The sequence below is a fragment of the Chiloscyllium punctatum genome, chromosome 12 (assembly GCF_047496795.1).
Source record: "Chiloscyllium punctatum isolate Juve2018m chromosome 12, sChiPun1.3, whole genome shotgun sequence".
NCBI lineage: Eukaryota > Metazoa > Chordata > Chondrichthyes > Orectolobiformes > Hemiscylliidae > Chiloscyllium > Chiloscyllium punctatum.
In genome coordinates, this window is record NC_092750.1 from 38,168,250 (window position 1) to 38,193,876 (window position 25,627).

General features: G+C 40.3%; 1 protein-coding gene across 4 annotated transcripts in view; it reads right to left on the reverse strand.

Annotated features, from left to right (window-relative positions):
- Positions 1 to 25,627, reverse strand: part of cfap20dc (CFAP20 domain containing) — a 401,364-nt gene that overhangs the window by 63,406 nt on the left and 312,331 nt on the right. For all 4 annotated transcript variants that reach the window (XM_072582429.1, XM_072582428.1, XM_072582427.1 and 1 more), the window contains one exon: positions 4,361 to 4,449. In XM_072582429.1, the coding sequence (XP_072438530.1) occupies positions 4,361 to 4,449 (89 nt within the window). The remainder of the gene's footprint in view (positions 1 to 4,360; positions 4,450 to 25,627) is intronic.

Genomic DNA, 25,627 nt, shown 5'->3' on the forward strand with positions numbered 1-25,627 from the left:
ATTGAATATTTAAGTCTCTTAATTTTTTCTTAACATCATCGAAAATCTTCTTCTTCTAAACTATGGCCCCAGAAAAGTCTTGATAAAACATTATTCTTGAACCTTTAGATTCCAAAGCCTGTGGATCTCTTCCCAGTTTTTGAATGTTTCTATTATTAATTGCTTTTCTTTATAGTGCTTGAGTTGCATGAGGACCGGGCAGGGGCACAGACCTGACCTGGACTTGCGCATCGTGATCTGGTGAGCCTGTTCCACACTTAGCCAGCCCAACTCAACCTCCTGCCCCAGCAACTCCAGGAGCCACTTCTCCAGGAACTCGGCCAGATTCTCGCCTTTCTCGCCTTCTGGAAGACCCACTACACATAAACTTTGTCTCCGACCTTGATTTTTGAGGTCGTCAACCTGTTCCAGCAAGGCCCAAACCTGGCCTTCCAAGGTTCAGATCTGCTCCTCGGAGTTCTCGTCGCAGTCTCTGATGTCGTGGTCCTTTGCTCGACTCCTTCCACATGTTAATCTAATGATTGGATCTCCTGCTCATGCTTTTTCAGCAGAAATTGGTTCCAGCGCCACTTTGATTTTTTCACGGAGGTTCTTGAACTCTGAGAGTAGATGTTGCTGCTCCACTGAGCTCAGAGCCGCCAGCACGCAAGATGAAGCAGTGGATGTGGGTGAACCTGACACAGCAGGGGAGTGTCCTGCCTGCTGTACTCCTCTTGCTCCCTTTCCTTTGTTTGCCTTCATCTTGACTCCAAAGCCTCCAAATTCAAATTGAAAAGGTTCTAGATGTTTTGCTCGCTTTACACTGCTAATTTTTCTTATGGGTGGCTAATGGGGGAGGGGGAGTAGAAGCCCATCTTGCCCAGGGTATGGCACAGAGGCCAACACAGCAGATTTTTCAGACTGTCGCCATCTTGAATCTTCAAATTATCTCCATATTAAACCAATTAGGAATCTCACTCAGAGAAACCACTGTCATGACAAACAAAAAGTAGAAGGTACTCTCCTGAAGTTATGACTGAGACATGGTGTTGGGATATAGTTGAGATAGGTATACACTGCATTCAACATGTTGTAATTCAACTAGAACTGATCATTGCTAGGACCAAATGAAATAGAAAAATGTCCATATCTAGCTCTAATGCCACAACCTCCTTTGCACAATAAAAAAATCAAAATGAATACACTAGCAAGGAGAAAGAGTCTTCATCTACTGAGCCCTCAGATATCGGTATCAATTCATTTTCAAATATGACATGATATTTATCACATACAGAGGAACCTCGATTATCCGAAAGACACAGGCACAGAGTAATTCGTTCAGTTAATCAAATTCTGGACAATCGAATGTTGGATAACATAATTTAGCCAAGCATTGCGACCTTGCAATCTTGCTGGATAATCTGATATTCTGATAATTGAATGTCAGGTGATCGAGGTTCCTCTGTATATACTTCACATTGTACTTAGAATAAGACAAAGGATATGTATGCAAACAGCAATTCACATAATACATTGTAAATCTTTAAAATATTATCCTTCCGATTGTATAAACATTTCTGCTAGTGAAACCTCAGGAGTTAATTTCTTGGGCTTTGCAATGAGCATTGTCTAAAAATGCAATACAAAATTTCTAAAAATGCAATGCAATTGTAATTAGGGATTACGTTTTACATTCAAAATATAGGATGAATTGATTCTTCAAGCATCCATAACGGTGTCTGGGAAAATTAATGTCACATTTTGGAATAAGGAGAAAAGTCTAATTCCTGGGCTTTTTCAGAGATGGTCTAGGGAAATTCCCCATGAATGTTACACACAAATTTATGTTTTAATAAAAGTGAATGTACTTAAGAATTAGAACCAGTCATGATAATGTTTTTATGAAACAATGTAAAAATAAAATATATTTCTGTTAAATAAATAGTTGTTTTTTAAACATCATTTCAATATGTTGTTGATTCTTTAATGCATGGAATTTGGTTCCATTTCAGAATACTAAAACCCCCAAATACCATAAAATGGTTCAATCTCCTGAGCTTTCAGTTCATAAAATATTTCTGTAACATATACACATGGAAGGCAGTTATCTATGCAGGCACTATATAAATTGATAATTATCCAATTAAATCAAGAGTGTAGTATTATCCAACTTGCTTCGATTCGCCAAGATACATTGTGAATTTTTTAAATGCTTAATCATGGGAGATCTGCATTTATCAATATAATAATAAAATGCTGATGTGCCAACGTTTATTTCAAGTACATTCTTATGTTGCATTCATGAAATAATTCCAAAATACAGAAGTCTTAAACAAATTATATGCTATAAATTAATTTTAAAACATCTGCTTTGATATGTTTTTTGACATCTCTGGGATAGGTGAAACTTGAACCCAGACTGTCTGGCCACAGAAAGGGACAGTACCACTGCACCCTAGACCTTATTTATTTCATTAAACTGGTATTTTAGCCATTGTGTCCAAATTCATTATTGCTGCATGTAACAGCACCTGGAAAACATGGTCCCATAATAAATATCATAAACCTTATGCAAGCATTACTACAAACACAAATCGAGGTTAGTGAATATAAGGTGATTTTTGTACAGAGATTATACTTCTCAGAATACGGTACCAAAATAATTTCTGTTTACAGTACTGCTGGGGCAATGCTTTTAGAAAAACTAAAGAGCATGGGAAAACCCCAAATTCACAATTGTTCTACAACTGAGAATTTATAACACATGTATATTGAATGTACTGTTGCATGGTGTTGAAAATTGGACTGTATATCAGAAATGGGAACACAGATTGAACAAATTTCATCTTTGTTGCCTGAAGAAAATCCCTGGGATCCATTTGCAGTATTAAATTCCCAACAAGCAGGTACTGTTGCTTTCAAGCTCAGAAAGGATCATGGCAATGTTTAAACAACATGATTACAATAACTAGGTCATATTGTTAAAATGGATAATGATTACCAGTAAAAGATGCAGTCCACAGAGAGCTTGATGTTGCCAGGACACCCACTTGTAAGAAGATATATTTACCATAATGACTTCAAAAACTGGGAATAGTCTGTACTTGACAAAAGCGCTGTCATTGAAGTCTCTACCATACAGCATGGACATTTGAAGAACTGTATCTTTAGATTATCACAAAAAAGGACTATCACATGGAAGTGCGTACAGCAATAGTCTCTGAACCAGCAAGTGATAACAACTGATATTTCAATGTGACTGACTATTCCTTTCTCAAACTGGAGGATATTGCCAACTGAGGACGCAGATCAGATGAGCAATAGATGTGAAGTACACAGCACAGCTTTGAGAAAGATGCCCATCATGTCATTACTATAACATAGCATGTGAGCTGACAGTATAAAGATCTCAGACTCATGTAACTGCGGCACATGAGGTATGACATGGTGATGAAAGTTTAATATTAGCCCAGATTCTGAAGAGCCAGTGACAATAATATTTGCGTATATCAAGAAATATAATAAAGGTCTGTCGAATATTTTGATACTACTTTAGCCCATGTCTAGTTCTTATGTTAAAGGAGCGAACATATGACTTGCCGCTTCATTTACAAACACCCTGCTGGAAGTGAAGCCCACAGATATGATGGAAGCTAATTAGCCATAGTTGAGGTTGTGAATGATATGTGGGAATGGGCTAATTCTGATGGCATGAAGCCTTTTAGTCTGCTTCAATTGATGGTGTGCCCACCTTATGGGGCTGATCTGACTAAAAATATCCATTTCTGCATTTTGGGGCTACTTAACGAAGCATGGGTTTGACATGATTTTCCTCCCAGAACTAGAGGGTACTCCTGACATTACATGAAATAGGTAGAAGGTACACAAAATGTAAGACTATGTTTATTAAATAAAATTTTGATCTATTTTAAAATATAGACAACAGACAGGTGTTGGTAAGAAAACTCAATAATTGTGAAATTTGTTCTCAATCCTGAAATTAAAAGTCCAATGAAACTATAAACGCAACATTCTCATAAAATACCTGAAAGGATTAAAGAAAATGCATTCATACCATACATGGCTAATAAAAGAGAAGGTTTTCAAGGGAGGAGTTTGTAATAATTCCTGATAAAGAAATACATAACATAGTCGATACTCCAAAATCATAACATCAGGAATATGTTTAAATGATTGGATCTTCGTGGTTTTGTTCATGGACAAACTGGCCTAATTCTGATGTGAATGAAAAATACAAAAGCAAACTTGGGTAGCAGTGTAAAAATAATTGAGATCTTGGCATGAATGCTGCAACATATTAAATTGAAACATTGATAATATTAATGAAAATCTAAGATGTACTGTTACTATCTGTGCTTACCGTGGATTCGAAAGAAGAAGTGGGTTCATTTTTTTCTGAGACAGAGTCAAAAGCATTTCATTCTGGTAGTGATGGCCTTGATTGACTGGCTGTAAAAAAAGGATCATCTGTAAGGTAATGGCAAGTAAAGATTATATTAAATTTGTACATTTTTAATCAAGCAAGCAAAGTCCAGAGACTTGTCTTCCCAAAAGATTTGGAAAATATAAAGGAATGAGTATAAAATTCCGTAGTCTCTGTACTGAATTGAGTTATAGCAAGATGAGTATATTTAATTTCTAATTGCACAATCCCTCCAGTGGCTTGACACAAGAAAACTCATTACTTTTTCAAATAAAATTAGTTATAGAAGTTGCTTCAAAAGTACTTAGAACAGGATAGTTCTGTTTCAGTTTATGCAAAAGAAAGAATAACATGACCTACAATTTACACATAAAAATAGAAAGTTGGAATGTATAAATATATTTCCCATCTCCAAGGAAAAGGACAGAGGTTTCCTTTTTTAAAATAATCTATTCTGAATGCATGACTTTGAAATAAAAAGGCAAATCATACCTCACATGTTGAAAAGTTATCCTAGTATTCAGTCAATTCTTACTATCAGTCAGGAGTCTGTTCAGCACTGCTAAAATACAACTATTTGTAAACTACAAGCCAATTTGAATGATGCAGGTATGAGGGCAGGCCATAGGCTTGCTATCTGTGCTGGGTGGCTCACCTCCTGATTGATCAAAACCTTACAAGGCACAATACTGAAAAATGATGAAAGACACTCGTGGTGCCGAGACTGAAGAAGCACAAGAGTGCTGTGACTGCAGCATGTAACGTCTATGGGATGCAGCACAGCAATCCATCCAAGCAACTTTCATAGTAACTCCCAACTGCCCACCACTCCTGACAAAGGCAGCTAATACTTGGGGAATGTGATCAACTTCTAGTTATTCTCCCAGTCGTACAGGATCCTGATGTGAATATATATCACTGTTCCTTTAATGTTGTTGCATTGAAAATTTGAAACCTAGTTTAACAGCATTGTGAGAGTGCTTTGACCACACGAATTGTAGGAATTTAAGAAGGCAACTAAGGATGTACAATAATGGTAGGCTTAGCATTGATTTCCACATTGCAAGTTTTTTTTAAAAACACTAACCCAAAAGTCTCAGGGTACAACAATTAAATGACCAGTTTATGTTTATTTTTTGTAATCCAAACATACAAAAAAAACTTCTGCATTTCCTCATACAAATAAAAAGACTAAGGAACCATTCTGACTTAATGAAATGAGATTATGTTTAGAATTTTAAGTTAATTATTAATGTAATGAGCTAAGCACTGGAATTCCCTCCTTAAACCTCATAGCCCCTCTTAATTTAGAACACTCCTTAAATATAAACGTTTATTCAAGCTTCTGATCACCAAACCTAATTTGCGTCTCATGTCAGTTTGTTCGATTATGATAGTGTGAAGAACCTTTGCACATTTTATATTCTGTAAATAACACTATATAATTACAACTTTTTTGTTGTTTCATTTTTAGGCAGTAATTAGAAATATTTAATCTAACACAGTACTAAAAGAAATACAGAATATTTAGGAAACTTCATTTTGCATATTAAATTACAAACAGAGTTTTCAATTATAAAGAACTCTAAATGTATTTTGCACACATGTATAATTACTTGAGATTCATTTACCACTTGGTGGTGCTGTAACCTCATTTTTATATTCTATTCAGTGCAGGGCTATGGGGAAATTATTGAACCTTCTTGAAATCTGAAATTTCTGTTCATGCATGAAATGACTGTGGTCAGATAAGCCACAAATGACAAGAGCGGCCATTACAAAAGCTCTATTCCTCGATACAGAAGCTAATAAATGACATTTATTCTGTAATTTGCTATAAGAAAAATATTTAAAATTACAGTAAGTGAGGTCACCTTGGTGAAATTCGAAATGTTTGCTTTGCCATTGACAGCAGACCAGCTCAATGTAATATCTTTTCTTGCTGTTGTAACTAGCCTGAACCTAAGTAAAACAACATTATGTTGTTCTATAACAATAATTACATAGCCCAACTCTGTTTGCCCTCTGATATTTTACTGTTGGCACGAGCCTGAGAAAAAATGAGCCATCAGAGTGAAGCAGAATTATGAAGAGATTAACTATTATAAAGGGTACTCAGCAGTACATCTACCTAAAATAGTTGATTACTTGATACAGATTATGGTTTTTCTTTAAGGAGAGAACTTTGAATTTTCTGTCCTGACTATTCCATCAGGAGGACTTTGTTTTCAATTTGCTTAGTCTCGAAATGTTACAGCTGTATGTCACCATTCTCTCGACACTAATATTGACTTAATTTTGTTGATAAAATGTAATAGAACAACAGATCAACTAACTCAAAGCAAGGCTGCTTGCCACTAACATGAACTAAGTCTCGATTATGTCTCTGATGAGAATTTCAGCTCTACCAATAGTGCTGTGACTGACTGTAGTATTTTTACTGGGCTTTCACAACATGGAGCAGCAATGCTCCTATAAGGCAGTCCAAGTAACCAGACACATTAAAGGATTTTCACTGGTAAACAGGAAACTAAAGATCATGAATATAAATTCAGATCTAAGTATGGTTATATCGAACATAATGAAGGTAGAAACTAAAATATAATGAAAACAGATTTGAATTGTTGTTTTAAAATAGCTGAGAAAATCTACAAAGTATTAGCATCGCTCCATAAATATATAATTATTTTGTTTACATCTTTTATGGGCTGTGGACATTGCTAGCTAGGCCAACCTTTGTTCCCCTTTCTTAACTGCCTTTTTGCCTTAATTGGCTTAGCTACCTTCTTGATTCTTATGGCTTTGCTGGATCATTTTAGAGGGGTGAGAGTGGCTGAAAAGGTAAGGATCTTAAAAATTAGCAGCCGAAGTCAGAAAGGTTCAAGAAGATTTTGACAAATAATCAAGTAATTAGAGAATTTTTTATGACCTATCATGAAACACAAATGCTGCTAGGCCGTTTCAAATGGGTGAAATAGTCAGACTTCAAAACGGTACAAATGTTCGGATTTCCCTTTATTTACCTTTTATTACTATCAGGATTGTGGACCAATGCATTTGTCTCAACTCGTCAAAGTGACTGCAGTATTTCAGCATTCAATGTAGTTAGTGCATGTGATATAGGATAAAGTCAATACCAATAGCATTATGTGCCCTTGCTGGATTATATACATGTGGATAAAGCAAAGTGCTTGAACAGACCAATTATTCCATTTTAACTCACCATCACTTTTTCAAAGACAAATAGGCATGGTCAATAAAGGCTGACCTTGCCAATGATGCACAAATCCCATGTATTCTTTATGTATAAAACTACTTAAATTAACATGACACCAGACACCAGACACCAGCAAAATCAGAACAGCAGAATAGGAAGATTTTGTTCATGATTAAAGTTCACATATTATAGATGAACATAAAATAATACATTCTTTTAATATCAAAACCTATGTTTTTAAAGTAGATTAGATTACTTACAGTGTGGAAACAGGTCCTTCGGCCCAACAAGTCCACACCGACCTGCCGAAGCACAACCCACCCAGACCCATTCCCCGAAATTTACCCCTTCACCTAACACTATGGGCAATTTAGCATAGCCAATCCACCTAACTTGCACACTTTTGGATTGTGGGAGGAAACTGGAGCACCCGGAGGAAACCCATGCAGTCACAGGGAGAATGTGCAAACTCCACACAAAGAGTCGCCTGAGGCGGGAATTGAACCCGGGTCTCTGGCACTGTGAGGCAGCAGCTAACTACTGTGCCACCGTGCCACCAAGTACTTTATAAAAATTCCATATTTCATATACTTGGGTACGTTTCAGCTATACTCTGTATTTTCCATTATAACAGAAGGCTGAATTTGACCAAAGATTGGCTAAGTGTCAGTTTCGAGGGGTTTCATGAAGGCTTTCTTTCTGTGAGCAGGAGTACATTTCTCGTATCATCTTTCCAACTTCACTTCATTACCTTTGCACACCCTACAACACCCGCATGCACCACTTGTCCTACAGGAAGAAGTATTGTAAATTATGATTCCACAAGTATATCTAAATCAGGCTGTATTTTTGATTATGGATCAAAATGGGGAAAAGGGTGTTTTAGAAACTAAAGGTTTAAGAAAGCAAGTCAACTGGTGGTCATTATAAGTGCAGTTTACACTGTTGTTTGTTTAAAAGCTGACGGGGGGAGGTTGCTACAGATGAGCTGGTTCCTGGGGATGGGAGGAGTTGAATGAAGGGAGATTTGGCTGGCAGCATTAGCTGATTGGTCTGTGAAATGGTTCTGGATTAGTGGTGCTGGAAGAGCACAACAGTTCAGACAGCATCCAAGGAGCCTGCATGGAATTTGCACATTCTCCCGTGTCTGTTTGGGTTTCCTCCAGGTGCTCTGGTTTCCTCCCACAGTCCAAAGATGTGCAGGTCAGGTGAATTGGCCATACTAAATTGCCTACACTGATAGGTGCATGAGTAGGGGAATGGGTCTAGGTGGGTTACTGTTCATGGGTTCGGTATGGACTTGTTGGGTCAAAGGGCCTGTTTCCACACTGTAGGGAATCTAAATAAAACAAAAAGTAGCTGAACAATTGGGATTGTGAATGTTTGGTCAGAAGTCATTGGATTTCGAAAGCAAGAGGCTGTCCTTATCTCTGCAGAATAAAATAACTTCAAGAAGAAAGCCAGATTATTTCCTTCATCAATTACTATTAACTGTAGATTTTATCAATAAATCAGAGACTTCCTAAGTTGTGAAGCAATTGCTCTATGTCTCCATGAAGCAAGTTAAAAGGAGAAGGAAAATCAAGGAGTAGCAAATCTTGATAAATCAAAATGATCATCTCCATGAATACTGGACAGCACCATTGAACTGCCTTTGCAGTCTTTCCCTCTGCCCATAACATACATTCTTTTGTGTGTCTGTGTGTACAGTCAGCATTTTAAAAGGTGGGGTTAGCTTTTAACTAGTACATATGTGTCAACAATTCATTTTTTTTATTTATAGCTATTTGTAATAAACAATAATTCTGTTCAATACAGAAACAGAGTCCATGCTTTTTGTCAATCTGGGTCTAAAAACAGGGAAAATGAGGAATTTTGCATACTTGTATAAAATCTTTAACTTTTGTTCAGATCCTTAACAATAGTTTTCTCTTAAAAAAGGCTGCCTGATTCGCTGATTATTTACAGCATTTTGTATGTTCATTTTAAATTTTAAAAATGCTTTGGATGTTAAAGAACTATCTTTGTACAGTTCTGGGAACAGTTCTATAGATTCTCCAGCATGTAACAAGATGCTTTAGACATGATATTAGCCAGATATGCCAAACGAAAACTGATCCAATGTTCAATTTACACCACACTCAATTTCTTTGCTCCAGTGAAACCAATGGACAAATCATGATAAAATTGAGGCTGTAGACTTTCTAGCAGTATTTTGTTGCCATTTCCATCTGAACTGGTAGTAAAAACAAAAGTTAACTTACAGTGAGAGATCAAGTATTTCATTTTCATTAAAACATTCTAGCATTTCACTTATAACAAACCTCATCGACAAGTGTTTAAATTGTCTCCAGGATAATGGCCATACTTACTAACGGCAATTTAAGGAGGAGGAAGAATATGCAATATTAACACTCCTGTGATACATGTAAAACTTATAAGAGGAAAAGCCATGAATTCAAATTTCAGGCAATACGTGGAAGCATTAATCTGATTTCAAAATATTCACAGTCTGACAGATTATCTTGAGTTATCCGTGCATCGAAGGACTTATCAGTCAAAATAAATTGACACTTTTCAGCGAAATAACTATGTGCACATTTCTATATGGAATATGAATTAACACTAGATCACAAACATTTCAAAAATGCTCCTTTTAACGTAAAGCACAATTTTTAGTACTTGCTGGAATTGCATATCATAAATGTTTACATACGTTTTTCAAATTAGGATTTAAATGTAGTAAAGGGGAACAGTCTTTTGCTTCCATCAGAGCAGATATTTTTGATGGCATGAGTCCCAGCCATTTTGAGACATTGGGATCATAAAGGTCTTGGTAAAATGTGACACTAAGTGATCTCATAATACATTTCACCAGTTACAAGAGGGAGGACAACTATCTGACTGAGGATTTAGATAATGTGGAGACCAATCTTTAAGGAGCCTTGTATTAGCAGAAAGAATTTTTTTGTATCTCTTTACGACAAGTTGATCTTGAGTGTCAGTGAGATAGTTAAGTTACCCTTCCCAGGCACTTTAGATTTTCAGCCAGAAGTTGCTTTTAAGGTCGGTTAAGAGTAGCTATTAGTTGAAAGTTTCCCCCATCCTCTCTTATTTAACACAATTGTCAGATATAATGTATCATCTATTCAAATGTATACATTAAAAAAGCTATACATAGAAAAAGATTTTTTACAGCCAGGTACTTCAAGCCAAAAATCGCATGAATCCATGTAAGATTCTGTATGTCCCACTTTAGAAACAGAACCAGTCTGACTCAACATTGGGACACAGGCAGACTTTAACCTCACATCTTTAATGCATTGTCTGAGCTGAGATGGCACCTATTGTTAGAAAAGCTGAGGCTTTCTTGGAAATGTAACTTAAAAGGAATCCTGGGATTTACAGATTAAAGAAACCAAAACTAGCATGTCCCATTCTAAAAGATGAAAGACAATCTAAATTTGTTTAATATCTCATTACAGCTCCATGATACTGTAACCTGTTTGTTTTAAATTCTGTGTCATACGGTCCTCTTCCACAACCACCTGATGAAGAGACAGCACCTCGAAAGCTAGTGCTTACAATAAACCTGCTGGACTATAACCTGGTGTTGTGTGATTTTTAACTTTAAATTTATTTAATAGAGAAGGCTTTAAAGTATAGAACTGATCTCTTGTAGGTGCAGTGAATGGGAGGCCCAGTTTCAAGTCGCACTTGCTCCAGAGATATATAATAATATCTCTGAACAGGTTGATTAGAATAGGGAAATTAAAAAAAATTAGAACTGTATGTTAAGTGCATTGATGATGTGCCATTTTCCCTCGTGCGTCGGAGGCTGAGGGGTGACCTTATAGAGGTTTATAAAATCATGAGGGGCATGGATAAGGTAAATTGACAAGGTATTTTCCCTGAGGTGGGGGAGTCCAGAACAAGAGGGCATAGGATGAGTGGGGAAAGATATAAAAGAGACCTAAGGGGCAATCTTTTCACACAGAGGATGGCAAATGTATGGAGTGGGCTGCCAGATGAAGTACAATTGCAACATTTAAAAGGCATCTGGATTAGTATATGAATAGGAAGGAAGGGTTTGGAAGGATATGGGCCAGGTGCTGGCAGGTGGGACTAGATTGGGTTGGGATATCTGGTTGGCGTGGACAAGTTGGACCGAAGGGTCTGTTTCCATGCTGTACATCTCTATGACTAAAAGATATAGCGAGGCTGGCACTTGTCAGATGCCATAGAGAAGGAAATAGAGAAGGCATGTCAGAAAGGCAAGGTCACAGTGATCATGGGAGACTTCAATATTCAGGTGGACTGGGTAAATAATGTTGCCAGTGGATCCAAAGAAAGGGAATTCATGGAATGCTTACAGGATGGCTTTTTGGAACAGCTTGTCATGGAGCCCACAAGGGAGCAGGCTATTCTGGACCTAGTGCTTTGCAATGAACCAGACTTTATACAAGATCTTAAAGTAAGTGAACCCTTAGGAAGCAGCGATCATAATATGGTAGAGTTCAGTCTGGAGTTTGAAAGAGAGAAGGCAAAATCGGATGTAATGGTGTTACAGTTAAATAAAGGTAATTATGAGGGCATGAGAGAGGAACTGACAAAAATAGACTGGAAGCAGAGGCTTGTGGGGAAGACAGTAGAGCAAAAATGGCAGGAGTTTGTGGGTATAATTGAGGACACTGTACAAAGGTTCATCCCCAAGAAAAGAAAGATTATCCAGGGAGGGATTAGACAGCCATGGCTGACAAAGGAAGTCAGGAAATGTATTAAAGAAAAAGAGAGATCCTATAAAGTGGCCAAGAGCAGTGGGAAATCAGAAGATTGGGAAGGCTACAAAAACAAACAGAGGATAACAAAGAGAGTAATAAGAAAGGAGAGGATCAAATATGAAGGTAGGCTAGCCAGTAATATTAGAAAGGATAGTAAAAGTTTCTTTCAATACATAAGAAACAAACGACAGGCAAAAGTAGACATTGGGCCACTTCAAATTGATGCTGGAAGCCTAGTGATGGGAGATAAGGAAATAGCAGGAGAACTTAACAAGTACTTTGCATCAGTTTTCACAGTGGAAGACATGAAGTAATATCCCAACAATTAAAGGGAGTCAGGAGGCTGAGTTGAGTATGGTTGTCATTACAAAAGAGATAGTGCTAGAAAAGCTAAAAAGTCTTAAAATTGATAAATCTCCTGGCCCCGATGGGATACATCCTAGAGTTCTGAGAGAGGTGGCTGAGGAAATAGCGGAGGCATTGGTTGAGATCTTTCAAGAGTCACTGGAGTCACGGAAAGACCCGGATGATTGGAAGATCGTGGTTGTAACCCCATTGTTCAAGAAAGGATCAAGACAAAAGATGGAAAATTATAGGCCAATTAGCCTAACCTCGGCTGTTGGTAAAATTCTAGAATCCATCATTAAGGATGAGGTTTCTAAATTCTGATTAGAACAAGTCAACATGGATTTAGTAAGGGGAGGTCATGCCTGACAAACCTGTTGGTATTCTTTGAAGAGGTGACAAGTAGGTTAGATCAGGGAAACCCAGTGGATGTGGTCTATCTAGACTTCCAAAAGGCCTTTGATAAGGTGCCACACGGGAGGCTGCTGAGCAAGGTGAGGGCCCATGGTGTTCGAGGTGAGCTACTGGGATGGATTGAGGATTGGCTGTCTGACAGAAGGCAGAGAGTTGGGATAAAAGGTTCTTTTTCAGGATGGCAGCCGGTGACGAGTGGTGTCCCGCAGGTTCAGTGTTGGGGCTACAGCTGTTCGCATTATATATTAATGATCTGGATGAAGGGACTGGGGGCATTCTAGCGAAGTTTGCAGATGATACGAAGTTAGGTGGACAGGCAGGTAGTACTGAGGAAGTGGGGAGGCTACAGAAGGATCTAGACAGTTTGGGAGAGTGGTCCAGGAAATGGCTGATGGAATTCAACGTGAACAAATGCGAGGTCTTGCACTTTGGCAAAAAGAATAAAAGCACAGACTACTTTCTAAACGGTGAGAAAATTTGTAAAGCCAAAGTACAAAGGGATCTGGGAGTGCTAGTCGAGGATTCTCTAAAGGTCAACATGCAGGTTGAGTCTGTGATTAAGAAAGCGAATGCAATGTTGTCACTTATCTCAAGAGGGTTGGAATATAAAAGCACCATTGTGCTGCTGAGACTTTATAAAGCTCTGGTTAGGCCCCATTTGGAGTACTGTGTACAGTTTTGGTCCCCACACCTCAGGAAGGACATACTGGCACTGGAGCGTGTCCAGCGGAGATTCACACGGATGATCCCTGGAATGGTAGGTCTAACATATGAGGAACGGCTGAGGATCCTGGGATTGTATTCATTGGAATTTAGAAGATTAAGGGGAGACTTAATAGAGACATACAAGATAATACATCGCTTGGAAAGGGTGGTTGCTAGGAAATTGTTTCTGTTAGGTGAGGAGACTAGGACCCGTGGACACAGCCTTAGAATTAGAAGGGGTAAATTCAGAACAGAAATGTGGAGACATTTCTTCAGCCAGAGAGTGGTGGGCCTGTGGAATTCATTGCCGCAGAGTGCAGTGGAGGCCGGGACGCTAAATGTCTTCAAGGCAGAGATTGATAGATTCTTGTTGTCTTGGGGAATTAAGGGCTACGGGGAGAATGTGGGTAAGTGGAGTTGAAGTGCCCATCAGCCATGATTGAATGGCGGAGTGGACTCGATGGGCCGAATGGCGTTACTTCCACTCCTTTGTCTTATGGGCTTATGGATTTATGGCCAATATCTGTGAATGTGAGGTGTGCTGCTGTCCTGGAGCATGCCTTGAGATGTTAGTGACTGCTGTCCAAGAATGATGTCCAGAGGAGCAAGTATTAAGCTAGATTCATCAGATACTCACTCTGACTTTCATGTTGTGAATTCCTGGTATCTAGCTGCGATCTGGTGGGGAGCTTGGGAGCCTGCGTATTGATGAGGTGAGATGAGAATTGTAATGAGGATGTGCAATAATCCCTGTTTGTAGCCCCCTAGCTACCTGATGGACACGCTGAACTTTATTGGAAAACATGACTTGCTGGTGTCTGTGCTGAGAAAAGCCTCACTCAATATCTCATGTAATTATCTCAAATTTCTCACCATAATCCATGTCATTCATGGCCTGGAAAAATTCTGCTGAATAAGATTATTATACAAACTTTAACACAAAGTTTGATGTCGCACATGTGGATTTATTTTATATGAATTTTAACGTTTATTATATGTTAAAATACTCCTTTTTATTGATGCATTGTATTTATTGACGTCTGAGGTCATGTTAATCTGGAGAGTTAAAATGGGCCACATTTGAAAAATAGTTGGGGAAATACTGCTCCAGACCAACATAAAATGGATAAAAATATATTTTTCTAGAAGTCTGATAGTATATCTTAGTTTTGGTGAGATATCATTGGCCTCAAATGCCAATTTTGTTCCTCTCTCCACAGATACTTCCTGACCAGCTCTGTAATCTTACTTTTTAAAATTTTTATATCAGATTTTCAGCATGAGCAGTATTTTGCTTTTGTTTTATAAATAAAATTGCAAGCCTTCAGCTCTCATGGCAAATTGACCAAGCGTCAAGAAAAGAAGGATTATCCGATATTACTAGGTAGCCCTGACATGATTCTTCATAATACTTGCCTCTCTAAATTAATATACCACTCACTTTCTCAGTATTTACTGGCATTGGGATGTTCTTGCCCATGGATATCTCCGGTACATGAAGTGATGTAACCATCTGGTTAACTTTCTTTCTAGAAGTAGAATAGCATTTGCTAGTCTTGAAACAGAAAGTGTTGGAGAAACCCAACAGTTCGGTAGAGTCAGAAACCAAGTTAATATTTTGAGTCCAGTATGGCTCTTCAATCGAAATTAGACATTAACTCTCTTTCTCTTTCCACAGATGCTGGCAGACCTGCTGTATTTTTTAAATTTTAGATTTGCAGCATCTGAAGTATTCTACACTTAGTTTAGTACATGCAAAGCTGACTTGTCACTAATTACTTAACAAGATCCTTAGCTACGAGGTAAATGTCATGTGTGTAAGTTCATACAGTTTCTACAAAATAAGCTTATTTATATGATAAAATATCCTGTTTTATTTTTAATGTCTTCTGGAACATTTTAGTTAAACAGTGTCACTTCAACTAATTGTTAAGTTATTCTGGTAACCAGTTTCAAGTTCAGCGCCTGCACCAAACTTACAACATGTGACATGTCAATGTCTTCAAATTAATAGACATGATTTCCATTTTCAAAACCAGTTTCCAAGTCACATAGATGACTACAAAGGGTGAGACACCAGGGGTGGGATATTAACTCTGCAAATCAATGGGTTTTGAATGAGTTCAAAATATCTCTTTGGTAATGTAAACCATGATGTCAGCTTAATAGGCTGTCGCATCCTGCTGTGAACATCTCAGTAATAGAAACTCTCAAAGTTTGCTCTGCATTAGGTAAAATCTATTGCTTCTTGCAATATTATATCTCATTCTCTGAACTTAAAGAAAGCAGTTACCTTTCACTAAGTGAGTCCCATCCTCAAGTGAAGAGGTGCCTGCCTTTCCCTCTGGGCTAAGAAAGCAATGCGAGTCACATAGAAGCTGACAGCTTATATGTCAGTGCTAAAGTTAGCAAGTGTGTTAAAAAGACAAACTATAACCCATGAGTTGTATTCTGTGGAAATGCAGGCGATGTATGTCCCCGCACAGAAAATGACCAGGCAGAACTCTGAAAGTCCTAGGTCTCCCTGAGGTCCAAAGTAAGGTATTAAACAGCTGAATTGCTGAGTGAGTTGGTCCAAAAGCAGGCATGGTGATATGGTGAGACTGGCGGTTTGGTAATACCAATTTATGTGGAAAAAGGATTGAGGATGATGGTGGCCATGCAGGGACATTGTTGTGAAGAGCAACTTAGATGATGGCTGGGACAAGTATTAGGTGAGCTGCCGCTGCCAAATGCTTTCTCTGATTTACATGTTGGTAATTTGCAATGTCGACTTTCTTGGAAGTAGCATATAAATAAGGGGAGGCAGTGCTTTAATGAAATATATATGCATGGAAATAAAGGAGTCACCACTCAGTGGCCTGACTGTAAAATCACCTTTTATGGCTTGAGGGAAAGCAGGATCATTCAGAGAGAAAGGATTTTGACTGTTAGCTTAGCAAGTTCTATAACAGTCAGGACAGAAGAAGTCATGACTATCTCAGAGGTCAGTAAAACAAAAATCTCCATAAAAGTTGACTTTTGAGAGAGGAAGATATCCTCCAGGCTGCTGAAGACATAAGATTAAAGAACATGTGTTAAAGGGTAAGTAGAGCTAGCAACTTGTTTAAGTGTCTCTGAATCGACATTAACTGAAGATAATAGCATTAAGCGAATGAAGATCCTTGACAAAAAGAACCAGAAGTGCCCTAACTTAAAAAGGAGTTTCAGTGTGAAGACATTTCATATTATCTTTTTGACTTGTAGAGTCAAAGAGCTATACAGCACAGAAACAGACCCTTTGGTCCAACTCGTCCATGCTGATCAGATATCCAAAATTAATCTAGTCTTATTTGCCAGCATTTGGCTCATATCTCTCTAAACCCTTCCTCTTCATACGTCCATCCAGATGCCTTTTAAATGTTGAAATTGCACCAGCCTCCACCACTTCCTCTGGCAACTCATTCCACACAGACACCATCCTCTGTGTGAAAAAGTTGCCCCTTAGGTTCCTTTTAAATCTTTTCCCTCTCACCTTAAACCTACCTCCTCTAGCTTTGGACTCCTCTATCCTGGTAAAAAGCTTGTCTATTCACCCTATCTATGCCCCTCATGATTTGATAAACCTCTATTAGGTCACCTCTTAGCCCCTGATCATCCAAGGAAAATAGTTCCAGCCTCTTTAGCCTCTGCCTATAACTCAAATGCTCTAAACCTGGCAACATCCTTGACTCTGTAAGTACATTGGTAGCGTCTTGTGAATATATTCAGTGTCTGATCACATAGTATTGAAACCACAAAAATGAGACCTATGGACCATCACGCCAAGTTTCTAATTTGTCCAGTATTAGCATCAGCTGGGACCATAACTCATACTTCAACTTTAACATTGCAGTACTAATGGATAGACCAAATACAGTAGACAACTGTGAAATATCAAGCATATTGATTTCTGAAGCAAGCAACACTTATATGTGATTAGAAAATCCCTTCAGAAATTTGGTAGCAATCCAAAGAAATTGTGATCAGTGAGTAGCAGGACATCTTTTACTTTAATGTGACAGGAGTAGAAGGAAATTTAAAATAAATCTAAGTATTTTCAAATCACTAAATAACATAATAAACCCTATTAAATAGAGTCATGTAATGTCACTTAAGGACTAGTTCTGTCCTCCATGAAACCCTCTTTTTTCATTGATTCTTTTATTCATGGAATAATATTTTGCCTTGCTTTCATAGTACAGTACCTCCAGACTTGCAGAAACTGATTTCCCTTAAGATTATCCTTTTATATGATAAAAAATGAAGCTTCTGTTTTTGTCACTTTCCTCTATCATTATGTCGTTATTAAAAATGAACATTCACTCCTGCCAAAACTACACCTGGTTAGGAGTATCTTTCCAATTCCATCAACTGTTCTTAACAGAGGAAAAAAAAGTTTCTCTTGAGGCGGCAAAAAAAAGTTAAGCTTCAAGCAATGACACAGATAAAGCTTCAGTTGATTGGGAGTACACCATTAACCAGAGGAAATTACTAAGAGGGTATAAATTTACTCAGTTCCTAGATAAATGCATCAGTTTTAAAGTTAACTCCTTTAGAAATAACATAACTATGGATTTGCTTTCTTTTCTGCTGGAACCATTTCTAAATTTAAATAAATTTGATCAGACTAAATCATGCTAGGCTATCATCAGCTGAATCAAAATGTTTCAAAAATATCAGCAACAAAAGATAACAATGACCATTATCTTAAATTAATTCATGGCTCATATTCCCTACTTCCCTGAACTCAGAAGACCAAAGTTGCTGGCCATTCTATGGAATTCATCTCAATGGGCAGAAGTAACAATTTTGCTGTAGACAAGAGTGTAAAGTAAATGGTGGTGGATAAACATGAAATGTAACTACTGAAGAAAATTGCAAGTCAATGTAATAGGTGAGTGACTTGACTTTGTGTAATATGGTAAATGGGTATAATGATTCAGCTATTCATTATACATATCCAAAGTCATAATTATTGCGAGGGCATTTTCACCTGGGTCATATTTCAATCTGACAGATTTGGAATGCAGAGGGGGATGTACCCACTTTTGCAGCATGATGGACTCCATAAGCTTACTCAAAATGTCAGTATACTTTTTAAAGGTTGTCTGCTTTCTCTTCAGACTGACTGTCTGAAATAATGAGTGGAAAGAATAGATTATAGGCAGTTCTCCAGGTTTTCAAAATCACCCTGTCCTGATGGAAGTAATTTGAACAAAGAAAGAAGTCTGTTTCAATCCACTGCAACTGTCTGTAGCAGCAGGACCTGCTAAGTGAAAGCCTGGAGATGGGGAAGAGACAAATCAAGCATCTGTAAAGTCACAAAATGGGAGGCTTTTTATGTCATTTGTCTCACAGCACAAAATTAATGCTGATAACTTCAGTATTGTGTGGAGGTTTATTGAAATTTCGATAAGAACTATACAACAGGGAAGTGATTTATTTTGTGTTTTTGCTGTGTGACAAGTAGTGAATGTAATTATATTGATTGTGTCTTTTTGAAATCCATGAACAATATATATTCAGCTGTTTACAGAGCTTGTGCTTAACAGTTCCTAATTAAGCACAGCCAGTCTAGTCAATTGTAAAGAAGGCAGATTCTGCATTTTGTCTGTATAGCAAAGGCAGGAGATAGCTTTAGTCTGTAGACAATTGTGGATCACCATAGGTTCAAACACTTCTTGGAGTGTATAATTAAATTGTTACCAGACATTACTAGGATTAAAAATCTCCAATCTTTTCGCGATGGTAACAATCATTCCAACTAATTTATATCAATCAGATAACAGAACCAGACTAAGCTTACTTGATCTCCAGTTTGCGTTAAAAATATGCGTTTTTAAAAACTTTTCGCAACTAGGGATTTAAATGAAGCACGAGTCAAATACTGCAATTTTCTTGAGCACTAATTATGAATGCTGGTTTCTGTTTTTATTTGCCAGATTTTATACTTTGGCAAATGCTAATGAATTTGGCAAGAAATTTTCAATTACATTGATGAGTGGCATAAAATTAAGCATAGATTTTGTCATATCATTGGATTTACATCAAGCCAGGAAATTCTGAGTTGATTAACACCGTTTGCTGCTGATCATTCACAGATTTGTACAATTTTATACAATCTTTGCATAATGGACAATTGCAAACAATATATTTAGATAAAGCCCCCTTATCTTATTAATTTTTCATTTTATATAAAATGCAATTTAAGTGTATACACTGTTGCACCACTGGAAGCTGTCTCTTCAATTACTTCTGGCTCAAATCCAAGCACTCACCTTGCGATCTCTCTTTGCTTTTTTGAAACACTTTTAAAACCTACCTCTTTGATTAGGTTTCTGGTCATCTGACCTAATATCTCCTTATTTTCTCATGTCATTCTTTGTGAAGCAGCTTGGGATGTTTCACTATGTTAAAGACACTAAATATTGTTTTTGCTGCTGTCTATGCTGTCTATCAAGAGGCAGTACGTACATATGAGAATAAGGAGGTAATGTCAGATCCTTGGGTGATACCAAAGATAAAATTAAAGGAGCAGGAAGAGAGTCTGTTTCAGGTGATTCTCTGGTTATAAACAGACAGACAAAAATGCAATTTTAAATTGAATTTAAAAATAAAATGGATAGCAAGTATAGTTTCACCCTCTCAATAATTGTGGAGAGATTTTGAAGGAAGGCGGATGAGTCAATTGTGTTAACGTTGTAGATAGGTTGAGAAGGATAAGGAGGAATAGTTTATCTTCTTCAAAGTCATATTTGATATTATTTGTGACTGATAGAGCCACTTATAGAGTCATAGAATCAAAGAGTCACATAGCACAGAAACAGACCCTTTGGTCCAATTTAACCTACTGTGAATCCTCTTGCAAGGATGCCTTCCTTGAAGAAGCTCTCTTCCTCCCTCTACAAGGATTTCAGTGAGTCCCCCCTCTCACTGCACATCCCAGGTCACCTCCTCTGCACAGAAGCTCTTCAGCCACATTCTCAAACAGACTCGCTACCACAGCCACATCTCTTTCCTCAGTACCTGCCTACGGAACCGACTGATCCCACACGGACTCTGGACTAAGTTCCGACCAACAAAATTTGGACCCAACCAGGACAACCAGTATCTACAACAAGCCTCCAGCAACAGACCTCCCTCCGGATCCTCCGCTCCACGCTTGCAGCCATACGCCGCTACCTACCTTCCCTGCAATTAGACCTACCCCAGCTCAGGACAACACTCTCACTGACCTGCAAAGGACCTCTACTGTTCTTCATCCACAGAAGAATCCATAGACTAAACAAACAGTTCTCCCTAGCCATATCGGAAATTAAAGACAGTAAGTACCAAAAACTTACATGTACTTACCCCCACACTCTGGGTTCCTCAACTGTTCCAGAATCTTCCAACGGCCTCCGAAAGCAGTCCGGCGCCATTAACCATGTGGCCGCTACAGTGCCCGCGGCAACAACCGCCGCCGCAGACCATGACGTCACTTCCGACCCCACCGACCTCGCAGCCTCCGCGATTGCCGCCCAGACAACTGCCTCCACGATCGCTAGGAAGACCATCGCCGAGAGATTCGCGGCCTCCGCGGCTATCGGGAATAACACTGTTTCTGTCGTCGCCACAGCCACTTCCACCCCCTGGGTTGCCGTCGCCGCAGCCACTTCCGCCCCCAGTGACATCACTAGCCTGCACGACCACCACGCCGCATGTGTCTCCGCCCCCACGCCGATCTCCGTCACCACGCCCAACTCCGCCCCCACGCCAATCTCCAACCCGCCCCCACGCCCAAACCCACCCCCACTCCCAGCTCCAGCCCCACATCAGGTCCTAGCTCCCAGCCCTGCCATGTTTTCACCATCCCTCCAGACCTCCCCCTCTCTGAGGATGAAAGATCAGTCCTCAGCAGAGGTCTCACCTTCATTCCCCTACGCTCTCGGATTAACGAGTTCAACACGTGGCGTGACATCGAACAATTCTTCCGCCGCATTCGCCTCCGTGCCTACTTCTTCAACCAGGATTCTCGCCCACCCTCTGACGACCCCTTCTCCTGCCTCCAACACACGCCATCCACCTGGACACCCCGTGCTGGCCTCTTACCCGCCCTCGATCTCTTCATAGCCAACTGCCGCCGCGACATTAACCGCCTCAACTTCTCCACCCTTCTCACCCACTCCAAACTCTCACCCTGGGAACGTGTAGCCCTCCACTCCCTCCGTTCCAACCCCAACCTCACTATCAAACCGGCAGACAAGGGAGGCGTGGTAGTAGTTTGGCGCACCGACCTTTACACCGCTGAGGCTAAACGCCAGCTCGCGGACACCCCCCTTGACCATCACCCCACCTCCCACCACCAAACCATCATCTCCCAGATTATCCATAACCTCATCACCTCAGGGGATCTCCCATCCACTGCCTCCAACCTCATAGTCCCACAACCCCGCACCGCCTGTATCTACCTCCCGCCGAAAATCCACAAACCCGACTGCCCTGGCCGACCTATTGTCTCAGCCTGCTCCTGCCCCACTGAACTCATCTCTGAATACCTCAACATGGTCCTGTCCCCCTTAGTCCAAGAACTCCACACCTACGTTCGGGACACCACCCACGCCCTCCACCTCCTCCATGATTTTCGCTTTCCTGGTTCCCAACGCCTTATCTTCACCATGGACATCCACTCCCTGTACACCTCCATCCCCCATCACGAAGGACTCAAAGCCCTCCGCTTCTTCCTTTCCCACCGTACCAACCAGTACCCTTCCACTGACACCCTCCTTCGACTGACTGAACTGGTCCTCACCCTGAACAACTTCTCTTTCCAATCCTCTCACTTCCTCCAAACCAAAGGAGTAGCCATGGGCACCCGCATGGGCCCCAGCTATGCCTGCCTCTTCGTAGGATATGTGGAACAGTCCATCTTCCGCAGCTACACTGGCACCACCCCCCACCTTTTCCTCCGCTACATCGATGACTGTATCGGCGCTGCCTCGTGCTCCCACGAGGAGGTTGAACAGATCATCCACTTTACCAACACCTTCCACCCTGATCTCAAATTCACCTGGACCATCTCAGACTCCTCTCTCCCCTTCCTAGACCTTTCCATTTCTATCTCGGGCGACCGAATCAACACGGACATTTACTATCAACCGACCGACTCCCACTGCTACCTAGACTACACCTCCTCCCACCCTGCCCCCTGTAAAAACGCCATCCCATATTCCCAATTCCTTTGTCTCCACCGCACCTGCTCCTAGGAGGACCAGTTCCAATACTGTACAACCCAGATGGCCTCCTTCTTCAAAGACCGCAATTTCCCCCCAGATGTGGTCGACGATGCCCTCCACCGCATCTCCTCCACTTCCCGCTCCTCCGCCCTTGAGACCTGCCCCTCCAACCGCCACCAGGACAGAACCCCACTGGTCCTCACCTACCACCCCACCAAACTCCATATTCAGCGTATCATCCGCCGTCATTTCCGCCACCTCCAAATGGACCCCACCACCAGGGATATATTTCCCTCCCCTCCCCTATCAGCGTTCCGAAAAGACCACTCCCTCCCTGACTCCCTCGTCAGGTCCACACCCCCCACCAACCCAACCTCCACTCCCGGCACCTTCCCCTGCAACTGCAAGAAATGCAAAACTTGCGCCCACACCTCCCTCCTTACTTCCCTCCAAGGCCCCAAGGGATACTTCCATATCCGTCACAAATTCACCTGCACCACCACACACATCATTTATTGCATCTGCCGCACCCGATGTGGCCTCCTCTATATTGGGGAGACAGGCCGCCTACTTGCCGAACATTTTGGAGAACACCTCTGGGACACCTGGACCAACCAACCCAACCACCCCGTGGCTCAACACTTCAACTCCCCCTCCCACTCCACCAAGGACATGCAGGTCCTTGGACTCCTCCATCGCCAGACCATAGCAACACGACGGCTGGAGGAAGAGCGCCTCATCTTCCACCTAGGAACCCTCCAACCACAAGGGATGAACTCAGATTTCTCCAGTTTCCTCATTTCCCCTCCCCCCACCTTGTCTCAGTCAAATCCCTCGAACTCAGCACCGCCTTCCTAATCTGCAATCTTCTTCCTGACCTCTCCGCCCCTACCCCACTCCGGCCTATCACCCTCACCTTGACCTCCTTCCACCTGTCGCATTTCCAACGCCCCTCCCCCCAAGTCCCTCCTCCCTACCTTTCATCTTAGCCTGCTGGACACACTTTCCTCATTCCTGAAGAAGGGCTTATGCCCGAAACATTGATTCTCCTATTCCTTGGATGCTGACCTGCTGCGCTTTTCCAGCAACACATTTTCAGCTCCAATTTATTCAAGCCAACCAAGTTTCCCAAACTAAACTGGTCCCACTTGCCTGCCTGGCCTATAATCCTCTAAACCTTTCATATTCATGTATCCTTCCAAATGTATTTTGAACATTCTAACTGTACCTGCACATGCCATTCCTCTGGCAGCTCATTCCACATACAAAACACCCTTTGTTTGAAAATGTTGCACTCAGGTCCCTTTTACATTTTCTCCTCTTACCTTAAACATATGCCCTCTAGTTTTGAATTCCCACACTTTTGCTATTCACCTTGCCTATGCCCCTCATGATTTTATGAGCCTCTATAACGCTACTCTTTAACCTGCTATGCTCCAGTGAAAAAAGTCCTAGACTATCCAGCCTCTGTCTAAAACTCAAACCCTCCATTCCCGGCAACAACCTGGGAAATTTTTTCTAAACTCTCTCTAATTTAATAATATCCTTTCTATATTGGGGGACCAGAACTGCACAAGTACTCCAAAAGTGGCCTCACCAACATCCTGTACAATCTGAATATGACACCCCAACACCTCTACTCTATGGTCTCAGCAATGAAGGCAAGCATGTTAAACACCTTCTTAACCACCCTATCTACCTGTGACATAACTTTTAAAGAACAATTTACCTGAACCCCAGACTGAAATTGGCGGTATGACATGGTGGGCATCATGGAGTTGTGGCTACAAGGGAATCAGGATTGGGAGCTGAATATTCAAGGATATACATCCTATCGAAAAGATAGGCAGGTGAGCTGAGGCGGGTGGGGTTGCCTTTTTAGTAAGAAACAAAATTAAATCAATAGTAAGAAACAAAGTAGGGTCAGATGGTGTAGAATCTGTGTTGTTAGAATTGAGGTTTAAAAAAAGGCACAAAGGTTAAAAAAAACAATAGTTCGAGTTATGTACATACCTCCAAACAGCAGTCAGAAGCTGGCGCACAAGATACACAAGGAGATAGAAAAGATGTGTAGGAAAGGCAAAGTTACAATGATCATGGGGGATTTCAATATGCAAGCGGACTGGGAAAATCAGGTTGGTAGTGGAGTGCAAGAAAATGAACTTGTGGAATGTCTATGAGTTTGCTTTTTGGAGCAGCTTGTGGTGGAGCCCACGAGGGAACAGGCAATACTGGATTAACTGTTGTGCAATAAGAGGGACTTAATAAACCAGTTTAAGATGAAGGAACCCTTAGGAGTCTGTGATCATAACATGATTGAACTTACTCTGCAATTTGAGAGGGAGAAGATAGAATCAGAGGTAATGGTATTACACCTCAATAAAGGCAACTGCAGAGGCGTGAGAGAGAGCTGGGTAAAATTGACTGGGAGAGGAGCCTAGCAGGAAAGACAGTAGAACAGCAGTAGCAGGAGTTTCTGAGAGTAATTCAGGAAACACAGCAGACA